This window comes from Leuresthes tenuis, unplaced genomic scaffold, assembly GCF_036924035.1.
Source record: "Leuresthes tenuis unplaced genomic scaffold, fLeuTen1.0.hap1 SCAF_4, whole genome shotgun sequence".
NCBI classification, from domain to species: Eukaryota; Metazoa; Chordata; class Actinopteri; order Atheriniformes; family Atherinopsidae; genus Leuresthes; species Leuresthes tenuis.
The window spans coordinates 23,029,822-23,055,498 of record NW_027325358.1 but is presented as its reverse complement, the minus strand read 5'-3'; the positions used below and the strand labels follow the sequence as shown (position 1 = coordinate 23,055,498).

Genomic DNA, 25,677 nt, shown 5'->3' with positions numbered 1-25,677 from the left:
AGCAGCATTTTGGGTGTTTAAGATTTGGCCCACTGGGGCTGCTACAGTATGTGGTGCATTGAATTAGTTATTAACATTAAAGCGTTCAGATGAAGTTCAAGGTTCATGGATAATCTAGGCAGACCAGGAACAGTAAGATCTGTTTTGGAAAGATCTGTCCTCTCACTCTCTCTCTCTCTCACACACACACACACAGAAGTTGTTTCATGCAGAAACATGAAAATACATTAAACATCTGCTTTAAAGCAGAATTTCTGTTGAGTAAAAGTAGATGTTACTGAGGAAAATGGGTGACCAAAGTTTAGAGAGGAAAAGAGGAAAGGATGGGCCAAAACAGTATCAAGTAAAGGGGCGAGTTAGTACAAAGCCTGCTTTGAGACGAAACGTCCCAGTTTGGCTTACTTTCAGTACAGGAGGACGTCACAAGGGGTGCTCTATTTCAGGGAGCCAAAACACACTTAACACCATATGTCAGGTTAGCTCATTGTAAGGTGTGGCATCCACATTTATAATGGAAAAGCTGTGTGCCTATGTAGTGTGTTTGTTGTGTTTATTTCAGGGTTTATCCACTGGTGCTCTTGCAAGCCGCCACCTATTTCTTTTGATGTGTACCCAAAGTACTGGTCCTGTGTGAGAACTTAGATGACGGCTTTAGAAGCACTAGAAGAGACGTGCATTTTCGTGGCAATGGATCTTATGGTTATGGTACAGGTACAATGTCACAGATTGTCAAGTCTTCTCACGAGCAAAGTAAATTTAGAGTACTTTTCAGTGCTCCAAATGTAGAGCTTCAAATGTATGTTTATGCATTTGGCAGCCGCTTTTATCAAAAGAGACGGGTAGGCAGATGGGATAAGGGGGTCTTTCAAGGTCCTTTCATGCAGGAGGATTTGAACCCATGTCTCCCACACAAAAGGTGGCAATCATACCACTACACTATCCAGTGTCCCTGTCATCTAGTATTGCAGAAATGTTTCTCGAAAAAAACCCAGCGAAACATCATGCCGTTATAAAATGAGTCACTATGATCACTGCAGTGGTTCTTATCGCTTTCTTGCCATCTCTCCAGGTCCCTGAGATCATCAGTACGTTGAGGCAGGCCGGCAAAAGCTCAGCACGCAACGATGAGATCACCGCTGTTCCTATCAAGACTTCTGCTGGCTCTGGAGGGTGTGACACCTCTGAAACGGGCTTTTCCTCCCTCTCCACTACAACAAACTCCACAGCTCCCTCTTCTGCCGTGTCTCCGACAACCTTCGCCAAAAAGTTTGAGGTATTGTTTTGCGGCCGAGTGAGCGTCGCTCACAAGAAAGCCCCGCCCGCACTGATAGATGAGTGCATCGAGAAGTTTAGTCAGCTGCATGGCTCAAGGTCAACCGATAAAGGAGGAAATGGGAGCGGATTGGTCGACGGCCTGAGGAGGGCATTATCCTTCCAGTCCAATGGAGTGGGAAGTGGTTCTGTTAGTAATGGTGCAGTGGGGAGTGCCACCACAGGGACGCGCCCTGTTCTGTTCAAGCAAGACCCCAGCTTCCCCAGTCTGCAGGCCCTGGATGAGAATGGTCTTTCACCAGAGATTTCCAATACCAACACTACAGATCCACTCGACCACTCCACTAATGTACAGCCCACCAGCCTGCAGGAGAACAGGACCATGCTGTTTACGGTAGCACGCACACAAACACACACACAATATTTAAGGAACTCTCTTAATTGCTCTATGAGTATTCTCATTCTCGCAGGTTTTGAAATTCTAATAGATGAAAACTGTTATTATAGATCTGACCGACATTTATGGGGATTTAGGAAAGGACCATTTCATATTTACTGTTTGACACAGATGAATACAGTCACTGTGACATCGTTCGTTGGTATGTTGGTTCGCATTTTGAATCCTTGAGTTGAGTATTTTGTCCTTCACCAGTTACAAAACAAGCAACAGATCTGACTGAAAGCCATGCAAATGATGGTTAGCTTTCTGTCAATCACTGAGAAGCCATCTCGCTTTATCATCTATTTTAGGGAATAAGTTGACTAACTATGCTAAGAATGCTATTCAAAAAAAGGTTTTTGCTGTGGTCTCAAGTCCTCGTAATCTTCCTTTCGACTTATATACAAACTCCCTTTTTCAGTCACGTAACCATTATAAAGAATGTGAGTTTAAGGCACACTGGCGATAGTTTCAGATTTGGCACGTGTGCAGGACAGCCACATACAGCCCCTGCAGTGGGACACACAAAGAGTTTACAATAAGAGGAGATGTGCAAAGGAAAAAAATTAAATATTTTAGTGTTGAGGTCCTCCAGTCTGTCTTTTCCTCAAATTTGACAACTGGATTGTTTGTGTTTATTTGCCCTAATCACAAAAAACATGCTGTTAGCTGCTGTCTGCCCTCCAACACTCGGCGTGTGTGTCTTTGTTTCTTTGCCTGCGATCAGCTTAGATTGATTGAAAAACCGTTCTCTGCAAAAGCTTATAACGTTTGCAAAGGAAGTCTTTTTATTGTATTTTTTTTTGTAAAAATGTTCTATTCTTGCTGTGAATGTTGAAAACAGTTCAACGCATTTACAGCATCTTAAATTGAATAAGATGACGCAGCGCATTGTCTGCTTTCACGTTCAAATCACCTTTACAGAATTAATTCATCACCTGCTCCAATGAGGCTTTTGTTAAAACAAATGCACCAAAAAAGTATCAAAGCACAGCTTTTTTCTCAGATGTTTGTTGGGAGTTTTGGATTCAGCAAACTCCTCATACATGCCACTCGTAAAGGACAATGAAGAAGAGACAAAAACATGAAACTATAACATTGACTCAGCAAGAGATAAATGCTGACTGCTGCCCTAAATGACTGCAGTCGCACTCCTCTGATTGACCTGTTCTTGCCCTCGGTGGCATTTTTCCAGCAGGAATTTTCCTGTTTGCGTTTCAGGCAGGAAATGGTCATCATTGGCACAGGATCCACCGGGCCCGTGACTGTCCTACTCAGCAGATACGCACATCTATTTTTCACACTCATTATACATCCTGCTTGCTGCCAGAGTGACCTCACCCATGTGACATCATCACCCCCCCTCTTCTGCCTCATTTTTAAAGACATATCAGATACTTATCATGTGACACGGAAGGAAAATCACAAAATGCACTGGACCACTGACTTTAGGTCTCCCCTGATACTAAGATATCCTTAAAATAACTGAGAAAGAAAGAAATGAAACTACGTCATCTGAACTAAAACTAAAAACTAAACTAAAATGCCTATTTTCAGACATCTCATCATATCTTGTAATCACCAGTAAAGCCTTGGGTTTTTGTCAGCTCACCTAGAAATGACTTAAGTGATGCAGCATTTCCTGCCATGTTTCGCATATTGTAACAGTTTTTTCCTGTTTCTCTTGATATTTTAGGTGGGCAAGTCTCAGATCTTCTTGGTCAGTCCAGACACTAAGAAAGTTGCCATAGAAAAGAGTTTCAGAGAAATCTCCTTCTGCTCACAGGTATGAAGCACCAGCTTCTTATACAAAACTGCCTTTAGTGTGGGCTGATTGGTTTGAGTTTATAGTTAATTTTAAACCCTTTTGTTGTTGTTTCTCCAGGGAATTCGTCACGTCGATCACTTCGGCTTCATTTGCAGGGAAACAGTCGAGGGGGGAAACTGTCACTTTGTGTGCTACGTCTTCCAGTGTACTGATGAATCACTGGTGAGTTGGTATTAATATGGATTGTTGCTTTTTTGCCTCGCTCAGCACCCCATAACTTTAGTATATATAGTATATATATAACTCTTTAGTTTAATAAGTGGGGAATCAGTTTATTGAGTTTTTGGACAGTTGCTTTGTCTTCCTGCATCTTTGTAGTCAGCTTCCGAGTCAGATGAAACACCATTTTTGCATTCATATGTTATTTGTGGAGAGAAAAATAAATTTGTAACATTATAGAATGCTTTTAGTCACTATACAGCGGATCGATCTACACATTTAAAATCAGCATAGAGGATAGTAAATCTGGAACATGGTTTAATGCAGTTGTAACTGCTTCGAGTCAACCTTTGAGGAACAGTACACAGTAGAGTATGATGTGTATTTCCAGTAACAATCACGTTGACTTTATTATGCCATATCAGTGCTTCCCACTCAGTGTTCTTATCTAATCGAACCAGCCAGTCGTCTGTACAAACAGTGAAGTTACTGACTCTTTCAAGTCCTCCATGTTTTGTCAGGCTTTTTGACTTGTTTGGATATTTTATTTGAAACACAAGTCTGTAATAAGCAGTTCCTATAAACATACAGACTCCTTATAACTTTGTTTTTCTGTAGCTATTTCTATCTTAAATGGAATACATTTTTAAATAGAAATATAGTTTTGGCCCAGGTTTTGCAGCCCAGCCAGGCTAAGAAGTTTGGGATCAAAGGCTTTGGTCAGACTGTTAATCCAGCAAGCTTGAGGCCACTATGTATGAGATCCCGACTTCTTTTGCGATTAGAGAACTTTACACAAGAATAATAACCAGTGAAGCACTCAATCAGCAGTCAATCAGGCGTTTATGGTGTGATGGTCATACAGAAGCCGTTCCTCACCAATAGCTTGCTGGTAGTTTGCCAAAAGGGAAATGGAATGACACTTGGATCATAGGAAGCAAATAAATCTGATTTGATGGCATAACCACGTAATTATTAACTGGCCTCAATGCCCCACGGTGTGTGTGGAGGAAACGGGAGACCGAGCTTCACCTTCCTTGCAATCAAACTTGGTGGTGAAGAAGCTTTTATTCAACGAGATTGGAGAATGTTTGCTATAAGAAACATGAATGCCGAGGAGTATAAAAGTAATCCTAAATTTAAACGCAGCACAAGCAGAATGGGAGAAACTTTTAATAGAAAATATGTGCCAAGCTTGTGGAGTTATTCCCCAAAAGGCTGCTAAAGGTGCCCCAAGCACACACTATAGGAAGCATCTGAGTAGATTGACAGCTTGTACTGAAATGTGTTTGAAAGCAGTGCGTGTGTGTGTGTGTTCTGAAAAATTAGACACAAATCACTGTCCACGTCACCTTTCTCAGCCTCTTTTGAAAGTATGACTTTGGTCGTCTCGTTCAAGCAATATTTAGAAAAGTTATCATCAATGTTTTGTTTTTTTTAAAGCCATCTTAAAAATACTCCGGTGAGAGCAAGCAAATGTCATGCCACCGTTTCACGGTTGTGAAACCTTTTCTTTGGGATTTTAACACCCTGCAAGTTTACTTTGGATCTAAATTTGAGTGCCACAAAGCATGGAGCTGCCATTTCTTGCCAACGTTGTTTTCTGTCAGTTGATATTAAATGCAGCTTCTGATCATGGGGTCTGTGACTCAGTGCATCTGTGCTCTTCTGAATCATGGTGTTCCAAATGGATTCTGGCCGATGGAAAGTCTTACTAGTTTACTCCACTGTTCCATAGTGAATACAGCAGCATGATTAGTTTATGTTGAGATAAATATATATTTCTGTTAAAAATTCATTATTCCTTTCAGTGCTGTAGAGAAGAGAAAAAAAAAAAAAGCTGCTTCTTCACCAAATGATCCTGTGTGAAGAATGCTTGCTTGAAGGGTTGATTAAGAAGCGTCCTGTGCTGCTGTTGTAGGTGGACGAGATCATGCTGACTTTGAAGCAGGCGTTCTCTGTGGCGGCCCTGCAGCAGAATGCAAAGATGCAGAGCCAGCAGTGCGACGACTGCCCCATGCAGCAACTCCACAGGCTGTGTGAGAGAATAGAAGGTAATAACAGTACAGTAAGACATTTGGAATATAACTAGTTAGACAGTCTTTTCAGTAAAAACATGTTCAGGTTGAATTGAACTAGGGCGAGCTCTTTATCTTTAGTTCAGTCTTATTCTTATCATCAAAAATTAATTGTGCTTTATACATTATAAATAACCCTACGTCATAATTTCCTAGCAGGTGTTATGCTGCTAAATTAGATGGAAGCCAGAATCTAAGGACCCTTTGAACATATGTTCTATCTAAAATGAGATTGGGCTCATCTGTGGTGTGCTTTTAATCAATAATAGTTGTATTTTTATTTTGTTTTAGGTCTGCACCCATCTAAAACAAAACTGGAGCTTCAGAAACACTTGGCCACTTTGGACAATGAGGAGCAAGCTTCAGTGTTTGAAAACGCTATGGTAATGTATCTGTTCCGTCCGTGAGCCTTAGGGGCAAGGTGCGAAGTCCGAGCGTTCTCCTTGAGCTGATCGCAACTTCAAAACAAAATCTGCATTGTCAGTTCAGTCCCAGTCCCTCCTATCTGCTAGTCTCTCATTAGCTCACTTTTTAATTTTTTTCTTCAAAACACCGTTGATCAAGCAGCTCTGTTTAACACATCGAAACATCTTCGTCTCTGCCTTCCTGCAATGATGCCATTTGTTGCAAAGCAGGCATGTGACCAGAGGAGAACGCATGTTTCTCTTTGACTCAGGTGACATCTGCTGGTGATGTCACCAAACTGCAATACCACAACGGACTGCATGTGAAAAGTTTTAAAGATAAATGATCTGCCCCAGATTGGTACCCTAAGCTTCCAGTTTTTCCACATTTTTATTGTTTGTTTTGGCTTTTTCATGAATGTGTATACAAACCAGACATTTGCCACAGATTACAGTAGGTTATTATTTCAAATTATGTTTCACCTTTGTGTGTCCAGCGGGCTCGTCCTAAAAGCGATCGGGAAGAAAATGAGCTAGTCATGGCCTCTCTGAGGAGTCTGTATGATGAGAAACAGAAGAATCATCAGCACACTCTGCCTGGAGACAGCAAACAGGTATACTTTGTACACGTCTGAAACATATGAATAATGCTGTATTTTTTTTTCGTCGTGTCAACAATAACGTGCCCCCTTTTACTTTTAAGGATGCTTGAAGTGGGTGTGACGTTTTGTCTGAATCTTTTTCCTCTTTGCTGCGTATGTAGATGTGTGAGGATGCAGCTCCAGCACCCCCAGAGGCGCAACAGCAGAGCAGCAGTCGGCAGCGTCTTGAGCAATTCAAGAGCCGAGCAAAACGCTCTCTCACCGAGTCCCTGGAAGGCATCTGGAAGGTATCCAACTCACTGTGTGCGATGATGCACAAGAGTGTTCTTGTATACTGTTGTCTGAACAAAGCAAGCACTTGATATCTTAAGAGAGTTCATGCAACCGGAATAGACATGAAGACTTGACCTTTATTAAAAAAAACAACAAGAAACTGAAAGGTTAACTATAATTGTGACATATCGTTTGCAGATTGGGATTTTACTTTCTAATAGTCCACAAATACTGCTTAGTCTTTTCTGTTATTCAGAGTATAGAAAGACAATTTGAATGAAAAATGTATACATGATCAAATTTGAGCAAAAAATCTATCTAAATCTATATTTAGATACTTGTAAAGGTAGAGTGATGTAATGAGCATGGCACTGGCAACCGCCCTCCGTTTCTGCCGTAATCAAAGCTCACGTGCTCTGCATTGTTGCACATTTGGCTACCTATGAGTTCCTTTCAGACTCTCCTGCACTGAACTTTTTCTGTTTTTGGCTAAAAAGTCTCAGAGGAGCTTAAATGATCTGTGTGGTGACGCAGAAATATCTTCCTGACAGTCAGTTAATCAAATGCATTTCATTAGCATCCCCTGGCTTATTTCCTATGGAAACACTACGGCTGTACTCAGTTTCTCACACATTTTGGCTTTAAATGTTGTTTAATTGATAAAGACATGTGGGTATGGTGTTGTTGTTACAACTCTGGACTTTAGTTTGACTTTGGTTTTCCATAGACGGTCACTATGCAAACGTATAGATTTTCAGTTACAAAAGAAGTGAAGACGTGTTATGTTTGATGCAGGTAAACGCACACAGAGACACTCTCATAGATAACAAAGCCACTTTAGATATATTTGTTAAACAAAGGGAGACTGTTACACTGTTTTCACAGAGCATTGGACTGCACACACACATGCTCTACACACACTATGGTGTATGGATTTAGGGCCCATTTAATTGAAAATGTTAATGCCTTTAGCCTCACATCCTAACTTAACTTTTGCACTTTTAGTACGTATTCTTCCATGAAGTGGCACGGTCCATGCAAACGACTTGGCCAGAACTAGGTCGCAGCACAAATATACACAAAACATACAGAGTGGGTCAACAAGGCTGGTTCTTTCTCCTGGTGCTGTCTGTGTGTGGACTGTCAACATCACCTTGAGACGCCTCCATCGCTTGCCAGCACTCACACACTCTTTCTAAACACACCTATGACCTCATGCCTGTAAGTAGAGATGTTTTGCCTCAATGCACAGCGTTACGTTTGGTGAAACCAGAAACTCAGCGCATCGACACAAAACGCCTCCTACTAGTCATTGAGTCAGTTATGAACTCTATTTCTCCAACAGCTAAAATTTAACTGGAATTGAGTCGCGCAACAGGACAATGATCCCAAACACGGCAGCAAATCTACAGTTGCTGAAAAAGAAAATAATCAGTGTTGCAATGGTCCAAAGTCCAGTCCTCAGCCTCATGGAAATGCTGTGGCAGGACCTTGAGAGAGCAGTGCATAAACGAACACTTCCAAACCTCAGCAAACTGACGCAACATTGTAAAGAAGAGTGGAACAAAAATCTTACACAACAATCCACCAATCGAATCATAAAGGAAATGATTTGTCCAATCTACCGTTGCTAAAGATGGATTTACAAGCTGTTTGATAAACTGTTTTTCCACACCCTGCCTCCTTTTTTTGTTAAAAAGCCAATGAGGCGGTATAATATGTCATGTGCTGTTGTTGATCTAAGAAAAAAAAAAAAAAAGTATTTAACAAGTTTTAAGACCTAGTAAGGGGCACATTTTTTTTTAACATCCATATAGTGTTTACCTGCCTTTTCACATGATTAAAGTTTGTAAGGATCCATACGGGTGTTTCTTGGTTAGTGATCTTGTGCCTCTTTTACACGTGGTATTAACATCTGTCCTGGGTGATCTGAAGACATGTGAACTGGTCTGATTGCATGTGTTTTTGCTACTTAAGTATTTAGAAAAAATGTTCCGTTTAAAACACAGTCCAAATATGCATTATGTATCATTCAAAGTCACAAGTGGCCACTGAAGACACATGTGAAGACTGATAGCACTTGGTGCAAAATGACACGACTACCTGACCGCTTGCTATTGGATGGCAATTCAAGGTGTAAACAGGCGGTTCATTTACATGTAAAATACATGTGCATAACCTTGGAATGTGTGCTTTTTGGTAGGGAAGCAGCAAGGCAAGACCTCAGAGGGAAAACAGTGAGGGAAGTGAGAGCGGCTCTTCCATTTGTACTGTCAACAGCAGCCAGGATCAGCCCTGTCTTGATGACCCCTTGCCTGCCTCCTCCCATCTACGACCCACCAGTCCCCTCAAGTAAACAATACCACGTGCATGCATCTACATGCACATACACTGACATGTTTGTCACATCAACATGTATTTATTTGTTCTAGTCATAGCCAGGTTAATGATAAAATATGCTGTTTGTTTGCAATGTGGGTCCACCAGTTGAAAAGTTTTAGAATCAGGATCTGTTGCTTGGAAATGTTGGGACATCAGCGTCTGCTCATCCGACCTGATTAGGTGGATTTTTTATTTATTAAATTTTTTTTTTTACAACTGCAGTTGGCTTCTGTGCACAACATTTTATCCATGCCAAGCATTCCTCCCACTGTCTTTCCTTGCCATATCTTCAGGGGCCACAACTCTGCAGGAGACCTGAAGCGCCTTGACACCTCGCTTTCGCTGTCACCCTCCTCCTCCTCTCCCTCCGATGCTGAACCACGGGGTTTCCGCCGCCGGGCCAGCACCTTCAGTCATTCGCCCTCCCCTTCCTCAGTACTCGAGTACTCCCCACTGCACAAAGAAACTCACTCACCACAGGACCCTAGAACAGCTACCAAGCCTAAGCTCGTACGGCACTACTCTGTTAGCACAGACTCCCCTCACCAGAGCAAGTAAGGAGAGGATGTGTGTGTGTGTGTGTCAATGTTTGTGGTTGTATAGATAAAAAAGCAATGGAGTGTTTTTGGTTCCCACAAAAAAAACAGGAAACAAGAGAGGCATTAACTTCAGTTTTATTTGCACATTAGGCTTCTTATTCAGTATTTTGGGGTCTGAATTGTCATTAGTGCTCATAAACAAATGGTCTTTGTTTTTGTACAGCCTTAAAAAGCTAAACAACAGTTTTATAGAATTCTCCTGAAGAGAGTTGCAAAGCCAGTTTGGGCAGTATGGATTATAGTCGTCATTCCACTTTGCTTAATTCCAAAGAAAGGAAAGCAGAAATCAAAGATGTGCTTCAAAGTGCACATTTTGAGTGTAGGACAATGAGACGTGAGTTTCCTGCATCACAGGTGGATTAGAATAGATGCACTGTAGAATTTGAGAATCCTCTCAGCAGAATTGCTCCATCCTTCAGCTTTGCCTCCTCAACCTGCTGCAGACACGTTTCCTCGTTCTCTTGTTTTTGCTTCACTATATATATATATTTTTTCTTTAGTTCTTTTCACACATTGCTCAGTGTCTGTTACCTTCTCCTCTATCTCATTCTCTGTATTTGCACTGATTCTCAGAAATGTCCCAACCGACTCTACACTTCCTCCTCTTCCTCCCTGCCCTTCATCCCACTCTCCTGTCCTCTTTCACCATCCTTCCTCACCTTCTACTGGAGCCCGGTTCAATAAGAGAAGGTGAGAGTCTCTGTTCAACTCTCTGCACAATCTTTTCCGTCCGTTCATTTATTTTCTTTCGTATTCATTAACGATCTTGTAGATCTTGCTTGTCACGCGGTCACATCAGTACCCATTCTATCAGAGAAACAGATGCGTGGGTCAGAAGTTGCCATTTTCAAGTTGAGTTCTCGTTTACGAGAAAAAAATTTGACCTATTTCAGTACTTTTCCTCCTAAAAGACAAAAGAAAAAAAACTTTACATTGTTCTTATATTGGAGTAAATTTTTAACTTTAACAAAAACAACAAAAACCTCCAAGCCTCCTATCTCTGTGTGAAGTGGGTGCATGTTTCTTTTGTCATCTGTTTTTGCCTCCTTTTTCCCCCCACCTCCATCTCAGTCCTCTGGGTGGTCTGCGTGCCCGCCTCCAATCCTCCTCCTCTGTCCCTAACTTTCTGAAATTTCAATTTCTGGCCCCTGTCCAAGAGAATGATTGTCCTGAACCAAAAAAAAGGTACAGACGCACACAACACTCATGTCTGTATGTTCAGTGTAGTAATGAGGATTTATTTTGTTTGTTTAATAAACGGCCTTAGAAAGATTCATGTTCCACGTGTGGCCGAACTACCTGCTGAGTGCTCACGCTTCCATCTGCGTGCGTTTGTGCTTTCAGCGACGTAGCAGCTCTCTCGACATCCAGAGCAGCGTGTGTGGTCGGTGAAAGCCCTCTGCGCAGCCACCGGCACTCGTGGAGGCAGCAGATCTTTCTACGAGTCGCTACACCTCAGAAAAGCACAGACAGCGCCGGTAAGAACAGACACATTTAAACTCCTGATTTAAATCAGCTTTTTTCACAGCAGCCATTCGACATGTCATAACAGGGCCAGGTCCAGCTCTTGTACAGGGTCTCTTGCTCTCATGGCTAACGCAGATGCTCGAAATAAAATCTGTTTTTCAGCTGAATGTCCCTCAATTTGTCAAGTAAAAATGTCTGCTGTGAAAAAGGCATCTTAGGCCCTTTCTACATGAAGCTGACAATCCACCATCAGTGCACATCTCTCTCTTATACATTCACTATCAAATCAAAATGTCTCAATAGGCATTCTGATTGGCTGTTTAGCGCAGCGAATGAGTGCACGAGAAGGGAAGCGACAGTGGTGACAGAAAGCAAATGGCTGACATGACTCGTCACACATTGACTCATTGATCATCTTTATTCTTCCAAAACAAGCGACAGAAGAACCTGGCTGACGATTCGCATGTATATCATCACCGAAAAGCTCGATCCACACAGTCTTCCTGTCGCTTTCGTTGTGTAACTTACACACTTGCGCCATCATTGCACTGGTGAGTTGTGTCTTCTTGCACAGGCAAAGGTTGTAGGTCCTGGCCGGCAGTTGCAGCCATGATGCAAACAACCGTTTGCTGCGTGTTCAAGTATTTTTTTGGCAACCCAGATTAGAGCCTCTTTGTGCAGCTGGTGCCTCACGTTGGTTTGGTCTGTAAGAGCCTTTAGAGCTGATCAAAGTCGAGTAACTTTGGGATATGTGGTGGAAGGTTTTTTACCCTCTATGGAGAAATGATACACTATAAAAGCCTGACTGGAATTCTGCTCCCACAGTATGTTTTACCCTCAACAAATAACCTTAGATGTGTTATTATAATACACCAACAATCACTGGGAATTTAGCCTCTGGGAAAAAGTGTTATAGTTGCTCTAAAACAACATTTCAGGCCAGATATGTTTTATATTTAAGCAAATGTCATTTTTTTTGATAGTTTGGTCATTTTTAACCTCCAGATTAGGTAAGTAGTTTTTTCTCCTGTACTTGCATCATGCAAATTTTTTTTTGCCTTAAAAAACTTTTCTCCTTTTCACTTGACAGAATATGGAGAAAATGTGGACTTGATAATCATTTAAACATTACACACACACGCGTTAGGACTGCTGTTGACTGAGGAGCAGTGACAAAACCTTTGCACCCTGTATCATTCTTTTATTTGATTTGATGGGTTCACAAAAGAAGAAGAGAATGAAAATAGATCGCTTTGCCAAAGCTGCTCCAGAACTTTGTAAATTTGTAATCCTCTCACCCCTTTTGGTAGTTTTACTTTCTCTAAAATATTTTAGGAGATCTGTGATTCACTGATCGTGTCCATTATTGCGTTTATGGTTTAATAATTCTGCTAAACGCTTTCGGGAATAAAAGCTTTGGCTATTTACCAGCATGGAATTCGTTGTGTTTGTTGATGTGTTTATCTGTGACACATGCAAAAACAAAACCTTTGACAAAGTACACCAAGCTTATTCATATTTTTCGGCCTTCTGTAAAGCGTCTCGCTCTGTTTTTATTTTGGAAGGTACATTTCCAGAGTTTCTTAGCTTTTTATATGCAATTAAGTTTTTCTCAGAACTCAGGTTTGGCTCACAAAAGATTACTTTCGAGTTTGACTTTATATGCCTTGAGCAAATTAAAACAACACTGGACTGAATTGATATCAATGTCAAATATTTCACATGGGGGAATGATAGCAGAAGATGAAAGATCCATATTGCTTTCGCCTTTTATAACTTTGAAACGTCAGTCACTTGTTACTGTACTTGTTGACAGTAACACAGAAATACGTCAGTCTTCGCTCTGTACAAAGAGACACTGGAAACAGGTTTGTGCTTGCATGGTATTTGTGTTTTGATAATTATATGCACTTATGTGTCTACATAAGTGTTGACAGTTTAGATAGTTGGGTTGGTCATATTATAATGCCTTTGAGGTCCCTGTTGGAAATTTTTGACACAGGTGCGCGTTTATAAAATAAAACACATTGACACGTCATCATATCTGTCAGAGCGTTTCTTTCTAAGTTTTGACAAGTAAATTCACTATAAATGACATTAAAAGTTTAAGTTGTTCCATAGACTATGTCAAAGGTTTGTGTTGCGGTGATGACGTCACCCTTAAGTTTGCTAACCGATTAAACAGAAATTCTCATCTTTGAGGGGTAATAACTCTTTGATAATGGAGTTCTATTCAAACAAGCCACCAGCACACATGTCAGGAAGAACAAAAGGAGCTAATGACACCATAATTACCATTGACAAAATGTCATAGACTTAGTTTTGTCATCGGAAGTGTTGACTCTTTGAATGGGAGTCTGTGTTAGACCCACCTCCTATTGGCCATAAATAGCTCTGAGAGTTTATGTCAGACACAGAACTATGTACATAATTTATTTACTGTCTATGATATGGCCTGGCTGAACAATATTTATTTGTATGCTCTTCTTATTAGCTACGCTTTACGATGACCATAGGGCAGTGTGCTTTATAGCCCTACCCTCTGATCCCACTGCACAGCCTAGTTTATTTGCTACAAACCAGATAAAGCACATGGGCCTGATGCTAATTTCCTGTGATGCAACATTTTAAAAAATTCACTTCAAATTGAAACTGGATGGAAACAGATTTTTGCTCCAGGAGCCGCACCATGGTGTGTCTTTTTGTCATGTTACCACTGGGGGATGCCAAAGTTTATACTTTCCTAATAAACACTACAAATATTTCATTATGGTTAGATTGATAACCCCTTAAGGCAGCCGCAGCAATTTTACCCACACAAAGCTGATGTTTTTGTACCTTAAATATTGTAACTTTAAATGCACCCATCAGGTTAACTCCTGTACACACCCATGTGGATTTTGTTCAGGGGCAGTAATTGGATATAATGAATGCATCATGGAATGTGGGACTATTGTATCCCTTTTATCTACCATGTCATCAAATGAGATTGAGATTTACACTTGTTTTTGTGTGTTATGTTTCCCTTTTACATGAAACGCTAAACGGCAGGGAAGGCATCTGTCTGCAGCATTAATGAAGTCTGCACCTAAACTATAGTTTTGAGTCAGCTGCCATCAAGTGTAGGAAAAAACAGTGCTTTTAGCAAGTCAATGCGATGGGCTTTGTTCTGGCTGAATGCAGCTCGGAGTTTGAGTAGAGTCGGGTGTGTTTTTGTGTGTGCTTAACACGCATGAGGTCATGGGTGTGTCTAGAGAGTGTGTGTGTGTGTTGGCAGAGGATGGCGATGTCTCAAGGTCATGTTGACAGTCCACACAGACAGCGCCAAGGGAAAGTACCAGCCTTGTTGATCCACTTTGTGTTTTGTGTGAGTTTGTGCTGCGACCTGGTTCTGGCCAAGTTGTTTGCTTAGGAAATGGACTGTGCCACTTGGTGGGCGAATCTGTGTGTGTGATGGCTTTTACTGTGGCTGGAAGCAAGTCAATTCAGTGGAAGAGGTTAAGGAATTAATAGTGTCAGCAGAGAGGGGCCCGCTGTCATAACTTTATTTTATTTTATTTTATTTTATTCACACCTGACCTCTCACTGACATTCTGTAGAAACAGTATCACGGTCTGATTTATGAGATTTGAATCTGTTTGTGTGTGTGTGTGTGTGTGTGTGTGGGTGTGTGTGTGTGTGTGTGTGTGTGTGTGTGTGTGTTCCTATTACGCAAGTCTGTCTTTGTTTCTGTCATGACTGAAGTGTCATAAGTTTGTCTAGTAACTGCTGGTTTCAGCATGTCGTGCACCCTCTCAAACTCAGACGCAAAGTCAAAAGATGTAAAAGTGATTCTCTGGTATAAAGTACACAGTCCTAAAAGAGTCGGTTATTTTGTATGTTTTTAAGAAAAAGATAAGCATCAGGTTTGCATACCTAACCCAAGCTTAGGTATGTGCGTCGATGATAATCACGATCACTATTTTTCCAATGAACTGAAAGAGAAGCAAGTGCCATCTGGATAACTGGTATGTCTTCCTTCTAAACAACTCGTGGTAGTCTGAGGTTTGTGATCCACCCTGTACTTTGAGGTGGAGTCACACGAACACTTTCTTTCTTCTTTTTTTTTCTTAATTTTTTTTTCACTTTGAGCGTGTGTGCGTGCGTCGCACCCAATTAAATCAGTTATATCTTTGTTTTTCTTTTTATTTGTACACACGTGTCTATGTGCCTGATGGAGAATGGAGGCCTGGCATTCTTTTTTTTTTTCTTCTTTATGAGTGTGCACTGAACTGGCATTTTCCTACTTGACACTGAATTTTTATTTTTTTTTATTGATACCTAAACAATTTCCATGTAAAATGTTGATCAAAAGCAAATGGAGGACACAAATGTAGTCGTACTCACGAATGCAAAAGCTTTTGGCTCACTGGATAACTATTTTGTCATTTTTAGTATCCATGTTGTAGAGCGAGCTGCCAATGTCAATGAGTTCAGAGTCATTAAAAACGTGTTCTTCTTCTTTGATAAGAGGGTTGTTATTATTGACACGTAGTAATACTGCAGTGGCAATCTTTCACATAAAACACTCAGTAAGGGAATTTACCTGCATAGTACTTAAGCATAAATAAATCTGAATATGCCGTGGGGAATGTTTTAATTATAAGCTAAACTCTTTAATGAGAAACTTGATCAAGGACAAAATAAAAATATTTGGTGGTTGTATGAATTTATAATTTTGTTTCATTACTAATTGAACTCAGTCTTATATATTTATTCTATAATCTGAATGAGTATTGCTTCTAATTCAGTCGAATTATTAAAGCATTCGATTTTTGTCTTCGCATTTTTACATTTTATAAGAGACGACTCTTCGTTCTCCAGCGTAATCAGATGAAATTCGGTATAATGTACTGTATGATATGTCTTCCAGAGCGGGCGGATCCCTGCCTGGAGGGGGGTCGATTATGTGCGGGCCAGGTGTCAGGTGGAGGAAGTGGGGACTCATCCATGAGAGCTTTGCCAGAGGAAGGGACAAAGAGGAGCAAAGAGCAGCTGAGGGACCTGTGGAGGAAGGCCATCCTGCAGCAGATCCTGCTGCAAAGAATGGAAAGAGAGAACCAGAAACTGCAGGGTGAGCTGGATGAATGGAGAGAAAGACTTGATTTATTTTTGTGTTTGCAAACCAAAGCTCTTACCATGTTTGCGCACACACACTCAATACACAAAAATGGAGACGTAAAAATAAGCTTCACCAAAGGGAAATTCTCACTTTACAATCTGCTTTGGCAAAGATGTTGAACTGCAGAGTCTTGTGATGTTGCAAGACCTTGCAGCCAGCAATCACTCACTTGGAGGCACCGTTTTCATATGTAATGAGTTGTTTTTTTATTGAAGCTAAATACTAAGATTAGGTTTTCTTCTGGCAAATTGCCTTTGCAGATCTACGCTCACAAATGTTATGTAATCTGTGACACACCTGCTTTTCTGGCTCTCATAAAATTGGAAACAGCCACAAATTAAAATCATATGTATGCTGTGAATGTGTGCACACACCTGTGTTTACTGCTTGGCATTTTTCAGGTTGTGCCAAGTGTGCTGACCTTTTTCATGACCAACTTGGCTCATACCCATACACACACCGAGCTTTTCTTCATGCGTCTAATTACCTGGTTTATATATAAACCCTTAATTCACACATGCAACGCTTGGTCCGTCACATAGATGAAAGTAATTGCCTTTGCAGCAGGGTGTGGTCGAAGATATTTCTGGGTCTGTAGATTCATTATCCAGCCTAAGGTGACTATGCACACCCATGTGTGCATCTTCAGCTTACTGTGGCTTTCCTGCATGTCTGTAGTCTATTGTTTATTGTAAGCTCCACCTTTCTATCCCATTTGTCCAATTGTGTGAGTGAAGCTCAACTCGGACCCCTTCACTCCGCCTGTTTATCTTTCCCACTGCTGCCGGTTAATGGGTCAGCTATGAAAATGTGTGCACGCGCTTCCAACTGAATGTGTATCTTTGTAAGCACTAGGGTGGGGTATCCTGTCCTGTTGTGTCTTATCAAAGGCGGAGTGTTCCGGCGGCAGAGAAAGGGAGAGAAATTAGGAGTGGGAGGCGAGGAGAGGAGAGATTGTCAAGTGAAGAGATTTAGCGCCAGCTGGGCTGCTGCCAGTGAGCGAGTCCTGATGGACTCGACTCGGCTTGCTCCAGACAGATGATAGCAGAGACGACGCAGCCACAGCTTCACCGACGGCATCTATTCTTACCCTGGGTGTGTCTGCTTGTGCTCCATCCAAGTTTTCTTCCTTTATTATCCTCCCTGCACTTTCCAGGTCATTCCTGCTACTTTTCTGTCCTTCATTGTTGAGGCCACAGCACTCATCACTTCATTAGAACCAATTCATCCTTTACTCTCAATTTACAGTTTCTTATCTGGAGACTATGTTTATTCTATGAGTTCCGTGCAAAGCAGCCCTCTAAAGCAGCTATGATGTTGTTTTAACTGCTCCAGGCTACTTTTAGCTAAAGACAATCATTAGCTAAATTCCTTCTGTTGGCCATGCACCTTATATCCCCATTTCCAGGAAGGTATCTATGCAGGTTGGAATGCAATGTGGCTTGCTGCCTTTGTCCTGTCCTGAATGATGATATCACTCTCCTGAGCGCCGTCAAGTTGCAGATGGTCACTGGGTGGACACCACTTATGATTGGAAAGGGTGGGGCATCCGCTTGGGGAAGGAGGGAGAGTACGGCTGTTGGATGAGACAAACATGGGATAGAAGGAGTAAAGAGTCGAGCAGAAAGGAGAAAGAGAAGAAGAGATGAGTTCTGGGTTAAGAGACCAGGGAAGGCAGAGAGGAAGGGTGTTGTCAGAAAGGAAAAGTAGAGGGGTGATGGGTGCGCCCTCACCTTCTTTGATCATTGGTGTCAACATGTTGCAACAGAATTCAGTTTCTGTTTTTGTTGTAGACTTCCTTAATCTGAAAGTCCACGTTGCCCAGCTTTAACTCAGCAGAGATGGGTTGTAGTTATTGAAACTCAGTGATATAAATGATCAATAAAATCAAAACACCCAAATGGTATTCTGTCTTTGGGTCATTTAAAGGTGTCTTAGTTAGAGTATAATTGGATCTGTTAAAGTGGTGGTTTGTGGATCTCGTTTCCCGTGTGATCCAGTGTTGGAGGGCCCGGCAGTGTCTGAGCTACAGCCCTGCTCTCATTTTGAAATAATCCTTTTGATGCTGCAAACGCAGAGCTATGAAATGAAGATGCTGATCATTAAACGGCTCCCTTTGCCGCTGCCCTCAACTTTACAATGCTTCATGGTGAATTACAGTTTCACTGTTTGGCTGTTATTGTTTTATTGATTTCCCCCACTCTGTCTTATTGAGTTTTTATTGTTTTATTGCTCTTGGTCAGTTGAAGTCATATTCATTTGAATGTGCTTTATGAAAGAAATTGATATAAAAGTTGACAGAAATGTATGAGAGTGCAATGTGAGGTTCGTGGTGTTTGTGAAACAAAGCTCATGTATGTGTAAAGAGTGAAACACAGCAGAGTCTGGACAAAAAGAGATGCGAGTCTTAACTGGATTCAGGATTGATTAGCGATGCATCTCAACTTGCTGTATTTGCAAGTTAGTATTTAAGAGTAAAGTATATGTCTGGGTAAAATAAGAGATCTCATTTTGAGAATGGAACGCACCATGCCAAGGACCTCAAACCAGGGCTCTCACAGTCTTACATGGTGAGTTGAGAACTAAGTGTCATACATATAATTGCAATGAATGGTTTAATTTGGATCCCATTCCACTTTTGGATTAAAAACTGATTTAATGGAATTTGATTGAATAATACTTTAATAATCCCTTAGAGGGATATTATTTGGCAGCAAAAAGAATCAATAACAGACAAAAAAAGATGTGTAGAGTTATTACTGTGGGCAGAAATGATCTCTTATTCTGCTCTTTGTTGCAGCAGAGCTGAAAAAGCCTCTGACTGAACACACTTCTTTGTTTAATCCATATGTTATGAATGGAGTTTGTTCGGTTTCTTTGGCTGGCTCTGATTCTGCTGCCCCAACAGTCTGCTCTGTCCCTTCTTCGAGACTGCTTCCGTGTTGCATTTCCAACCTAGACTTTTGTCCAGAAGAAGACTGGAGTCTGTATCTATGGTAGGGGTGGGCGATATGACGATATTAAATCGTGAACGATTGCAACGTGAAGACGATCCGTAACGATCTGTCATAGTGCAGAGATCGTGGGATCGTCTAGGGCACATTCTATAAATTGCAGTTCTATGCTTATGCACAGACGCACCAGATGTATTACGCCGTCAACCTGACCGACCAATCACAGCGAATTACGGGCAGTGATGCGCTTTCTTACCCGCCTCCTTGTTTGTGTGTGTAGCCGCATGGAGAGCCATGGCTGAAAGCCAAACGGAGGAGTTGGTCGCTAAAAAACAATTCCACCTCCATTATATGGAACTGCAACTGATCAAGCGCAAGCAAATGTAATTTGCAAAGTTTGCACGGAAACGTTGGGTGGCAACACGACGAACCTGTTCAATCACGTGAAGAGGAAGCATCCCAAACAGTATGCTGAGAGCCAAACAGTGTGGGGCCCGGCGGCACCACAGGCGGAGGCAGCAGCTGGCGTAAGACCAAAACAGACAACATTAACACAGGCATTTGACAAAGGCACTCCTATGACAAGTCTAGCAAGTGATACAAAGAGGTAACAGAAGCAGTTACCTTCTATCTTGCAAAAGATACCATTCAAGACGGTAGAAAAGGACGGGTTCGAACGCCTGCTTCGAGTAGTTGACCCGCGGTACGAGCTGCCCAGCCGAAAATACTTCTGCAACACTGTCTGTTTTTCACTTTTCAATTTCAGATTGGGATAAAATCGAAATCGTGATTTTTATTTAAAAAAAAAATCGTGATATGATATTTTTGCCATATAGCCCACCCCTAATCTATAGTCCTCCACCTCCTCTCTCAGAATAGAAATTATGTTTGGCTTATTTCAGTTAGATTCCTCGTAAAATCCACAATGGTCTCCTTTGTCTTGTTTACCTTCGAGATGAGGTGATTGTTCTTTATCCACGTCTCAAAGCGGTTGACTAGTTCCAACATTCAGCCTCTTGTCCGTCACCCCACAACGCAGAGTCATCTGAATATTACTTGAGATGAGGTGACTGAGTTATACTGGAAGTCTGAGGTGTACAGAGTGACCACCTTCTAAAACCCTCAACCCTCCAGTCTCACAAGCTGTGGTCTGTTTGTCAGGTCGTCAGTAATCCAGGTGGGTGGGTGAGTTTAGGTTGGGTTTGTCCAGATGAGAGTGGGTTTGCCTATTAAACAATAACAATAGCTACAGCAATGGGTTTGGAGTTGTTCAATCATGTATTTTCTGCATCTGTGTTTGTACTGTAGCCTCTGAGAGTGATCTGCAGAACAAGCGTCTCAAGTTGGACTATGAGGAAATCACTCCGTGTCTGAAGGAGGTCACTCTGGTGTGGGAGAAGATGCTTGGAACTCCTGGGAGAGCAAAGATCAAATTTGACACAGAAACCATACACGCTGCAGTTGCTCAAGGTACATATTTGGCTCCCGCAAATGAATATGCACTGAATTATTTCTTCTTGTTTAAATCAGCAATCATTTGCAAATATTGACCAAAGATTAGCTTCAAAACTGAAAATATGAGTGGTAACATCTTTACTTACATCTTTTTTTCAAAGTTCAGCAAAGGGAAGGATAATGAATGTTTTCTGTCTCCCGTGATCAGAACTCTCTGCTCTGTCCATTTTCTGAAATCAGCATGTTCTGCACAGGCAACAGGAAGGTTATCTCCTCTGCCCTTGGCCTCAAACAAAACAGAGTTAATGTCCACAGCACAATCCGGCCAAAGCAAGGTCGTCTTACTTTGCAAAAACATTTAGAATAACATAACTATGTGTCCTCAAGGATTGAAAATAAATCTGTTTTCATAGCAAAAAGTAATGTAGTGTAGGAATTATTGGAGCCTCTAAAACTTGGACACGAGAACTTTGGAACTTTGAACATGAGATGTTGGCTCTTTCTCCTGATTTGCATTCTACAAACGCAATTTGGAAGCCCTCTACACATGTCGGTTTTCTTCTTCTGTCTGTGTTCTCCGGCAGGTGTCCCGAGGCAGCATCGAGGCGAGATCTGGAAGTTTCTGTCCGAACAGTACCTGCTCAGACAGACGGTCCCTTCCCGACCCCCCTCCAATCACACTCCATACAAAGAGCTGCTGAAACAACTCACCTCACAGCAACACGCCATTCTTATTGACCTGGGTAAGACGCACACATGCAGACTCACGCAATCTTTTATTCCTTACAGGGAATCTGGAGGTCTCCAGAAGTCTTTAGAGTATTGTATTCAGCTTTGTCAAGACAGGAGATTTTGTAAGGCTTTGAATACATTGAACTATTTTGTTGTCATTATTAATATTTAATTATCATTATTGCAGCTGCAGTAAAGTGTAAAGTAACTATCTTTTAACGCTATCTTTTAGACCCATCAAATCAGTTGACATTTCGTTTCATAGAACCTTTTTGATACAGAATTCCCGAATTGTTAACTACACCTTGGATCACACTGTTCCAATAGGCCGTGAAATCCGATACTTTTAGCCTTTTACCTTTGCATTGTCTGCTAAATATTCAACACTAAAATGGTGCAAAAATGGCATACTGTGGAATTTGCTAGCTACAGTGGGCATGGATTTCATCATAACATTATGAACAAGTGTTTTAACAGATTGAAACTAACTGAAAATGAAGATGTTATCATTGAATTAGTTAAGCCACATTGCATTAATTGACATAATGTTAAAAGAAATTGTTAAATTCACTTGATGAATACTTGCTAATAGTGATTTAAAATGGCAAATTCATATACATACTGTATACGTACTGTTGTAAATTATGACCTTTTTGTCCCAGCTAGGTTTTGTCAGTCTTCACCATGGTGGGGGGGGGTGGATGGGTGAGGGGGTGGGGGAGACATTTCTCTCTTGAGTCGTATTGAACGGTCTTGAAATAAACACTGTAAGAATTACTTACTCAATATTATGTTTCTCTAACTTTAATCTAACGCTCTCAGCCTCAAAAGCTCTTCACACCTACCACCCAAAAACCCACATATTCAGTACTCCCTACCTACACTCCACCCTCTTAACACCCGCATACTTGTATCGAAGCATCCACCCCTGTAGCACTTAGCCTCCTGCTTTCTGACTGTTAACCCTGTTTCTTTCATCTGCCAATTGTTGCTGACTTTACGTTGATATGGTTTAAAATAGGTGCGATGTGCTGTGAGATGAAGAAATGCACTGCAGTGCGTATGATATTGAGACTGCAGGTCAAAGCAGTGCACTAGATGTCAAGAGCTTGTTAAAAGGTTGACACTTTCAGCATGCGAGACCTCTTGCACTTTGCATGCTGTACAGAAACATTTGCCTTCAGGTACATGAGGGAGTCGTAACATTGTGTTCACAAACGTAAAGCCCCCACTGCACATTCCACGCATGCAATTTCATAGGGTTGTCATTGTGTGCTTAACACACTTAAGTCAGAAATCATCTTTTCCAAAGTACATATACCTGCTAATTGTCTATCTGCCCACATTAGGAATGTTGTTTTATGGGTGCAAAACCTTATTATCTTTTCTTGTTTTTTTCCCCTAACATGCGTGTCCAATATTTGGGGACACGTTAAGCTTCTAAGACAGGTTTTTAGACGGTCTTTAAAAGCATAAACTTGCGTTAATGTTAGTGAGTGTCTTCAGGAACAGGTTTGTGAGCTTGCTTGGCACATGCTCACACACCGAGCACCTTTGTAACACGAGCAGCTAGATGTGAAATCTAACATCCCAAAGGGAAGTTCAGCGGTGTGTTTAGTTCAAACATGCTTGCACACACCCAGAGGCTTCTGTCTCTTAAGGATCACTCTGCTTCACTCAGATTGAGTGAGTAAAAGCTGTGTCACTGTGTTTGAAAGGTGTGTCAGTTTGATCTTTAACATCAGATCCATACTTTGTCTGACATTTTACTTAAATTCTGATATTTCACAACGGATAGTTAATATCTACATGTCTTCATCCGCTCCAGGTCGCACTTTTCCCACTCATCCATATTTCCAAGCCCAGCTGGGGGCAGGACAGCTGTCTCTATACAATATACTGAAAGCCTACTCACTCCTGGACCCTGAGGTATCATTTTTCTTTTTCGTCTCATTTCCTCATTTTCATGGTCCACGTTTCTTTCCTAACTCAGTGGAATAAACTGAATGTCAACTGTCTTTTTAGCTTAAAATTTAATCTCTCCCCTGTCGTGTAGACGTCAAGTTTGTTTTTGTTGTCATTACAGGTTGGCTACTGCCAGGGCCTGTCCTTCATTGCCGGAGTGCTGCTTTTACACATGGGGGAAGAGGACGCCTTCAACATGCTCAAATTTCTGATGTATGACATTGGGCTGCGTAAACAGTACAGACCTGATATGATTATCCTGCAGGTAAAATATACGCATGCTCAGTATCTCCCACAGAATCTGGCCCAGCTAACCTAACACCCTAATCTATTTATATTTAGGCTATGTCAAAGTGTGTGCTGCCGGTCACAACCTTGTTTTGTTCCCGGTTTTGTTCGTTGGTAAATTAAGAGTTGATTTGATGAATTTTCCTTTTTGGCCTTTACGACTTCCGTAATTAGATTTTTGTGTTAATAAAGAATGTTGCTGCACCCCCGCTGATGTAAACACACGGTTGGTGATTATTGGTCTATGTAGAAGTTTAGATGGATTAATGCTTGGTTGAAGTATTGATTAACCCTTTAAGACACGATGCTGCCTCTACACTCATTTTTTGCCGAGGTTGTCAGGTCTCACTCTGTGATTCAGACACACACAGTTTGCTGGAAGCACAGCATTTCCAGATGGATATTATCTACATGGTGACCTTTCACCATTCCTTTTTTATGTCTGCTGAGAAGAGTTTCCATCGGTGTCAAAGGAGAGAGATGGTGGTTAGAAAACATAAGAGTATATTACTAGTGTATCTGGATCGGCTTCAGGATGGGTGCAATATTTCAGAGTCAGAGCAGAATAGTCTCTTGAATGAACTTCATCTGGGATTCAGATGTTCTCTACTAAATCCTGCTTAACTGTTGGTCTTCAGGTTTTTTTTTTTTTGCTCCACATGGTCACTTTCCTGTGAGAAGCTGTACTTGTTTTGGAAGAATGAGGATGAAGAGTAGTGGGAGCGACTCTGTGCCCCGTCTCATTCGCTACGCTGAACAGTCAGTCAGGGGAACCTCACACAGTGATCGACCTGACAGCTTTAAAAAAACCGGCAGCTGGGTCCGACGGTGCGAGTGCTTATTAAATATCGTGTGACAGACTTTCAGCAGCACCTCTGACAGTTGATTGTCAGCTTCGTGTGCGAGAGCCCCTCAGAGCTCAAGAGGTCAGGACTGCTTTTCTCTGGCAAAAATCAACTTGGATTTCGGTTACTTTACTGTTTTGTTAATATTTCGTGTCCTTTTCTAAAAAGTTATGATCAGTGCTGTTTTTGTTGCCTGGTTTACCCTCAGATTTGTCTTATCTTTAGAGGTAAGTAAACTATTGCAATCTCTCTTTGCTTTGTTAGATTGTTGAGCCTTGTTTCGTGTCGTCTTTACTCCTGATGTCCACCAGCATCCCACAACCAAGAAAAGCTGACCGCAGTTCAGTTCTTCTCATGTCAGTGTAACGGGCTTAGCTCCAACATGTCATGTTGTAGTTAGTTGCTACAGCGTGGCTACAGTGGAATTGTGTGGGCTCCATAGCAGTGATACATAACTTTAATGTGTAACAGCTTTCATTCATCCAGCTACATCCAGGCACATCCTGCTTGAAATGACAATGCAAAGTCATAAAAGCATGACAAACTCACATCTGGCGTCTTTCTCGTGTCAGATTCAGATGTACCAACTGTCGCGCCTGCTCCATGACTACCACAGAGATCTGCACGGCCACCTCGAGCAGCAGGAGATCGGGCCCAGCTTATACGCCACCCCCTGGTTCCTCACTTTATTCGCCTCTCACTTCCCTCTTGGCTTCGTGGCCCGTGTTTTTGGTAAGATCTCATTGCTCTATGGTTCTGCACTCACAGATACAG

At 41.5% G+C, this 25,677-nt stretch overlaps 1 protein-coding gene across 5 annotated transcripts in view; it reads left to right on the top strand.

Annotated features, from left to right (window-relative positions):
- Positions 1 to 25,677, top strand: part of tbc1d1 (TBC1 (tre-2/USP6, BUB2, cdc16) domain family, member 1) — a 46,990-nt gene that overhangs the window by 15,875 nt on the left and 5,438 nt on the right. For 3 of the 5 annotated variants that reach the window (XM_072383275.1, XM_072383276.1, XM_072383279.1), the window contains 18 exons: positions 1,070 to 1,666; positions 3,408 to 3,497; positions 3,597 to 3,701; positions 5,620 to 5,752; positions 6,068 to 6,159; positions 6,678 to 6,794; positions 6,944 to 7,069; positions 9,259 to 9,407; positions 9,731 to 9,991; positions 10,610 to 10,726; positions 11,108 to 11,221; positions 11,381 to 11,514; positions 16,416 to 16,616; positions 20,927 to 21,088; positions 21,658 to 21,816; positions 23,634 to 23,734; positions 23,892 to 24,035; positions 25,476 to 25,635. In XM_072383275.1, coding sequence (XP_072239376.1) covers positions 1,070 to 1,666; positions 3,408 to 3,497; positions 3,597 to 3,701; positions 5,620 to 5,752; positions 6,068 to 6,159; positions 6,678 to 6,794; positions 6,944 to 7,069; positions 9,259 to 9,407; positions 9,731 to 9,991; positions 10,610 to 10,726; positions 11,108 to 11,221; positions 11,381 to 11,514; positions 16,416 to 16,616; positions 20,927 to 21,088; positions 21,658 to 21,816; positions 23,634 to 23,734; positions 23,892 to 24,035; positions 25,476 to 25,635 — 2,962 coding nt within the window. The remainder of the gene's footprint in view (positions 1 to 1,069; positions 1,667 to 3,407; positions 3,498 to 3,596; positions 3,702 to 5,619; positions 5,753 to 6,067; positions 6,160 to 6,677; positions 6,795 to 6,943; positions 7,070 to 9,258; positions 9,408 to 9,730; positions 9,992 to 10,609; positions 10,727 to 11,107; positions 11,222 to 11,380; positions 11,515 to 16,415; positions 16,617 to 20,926; positions 21,089 to 21,657; positions 21,817 to 23,633; positions 23,735 to 23,891; positions 24,036 to 25,475; positions 25,636 to 25,677) is intronic. The other 2 variants (XM_072383277.1, XM_072383278.1) reach the window with 2 other exon arrangements.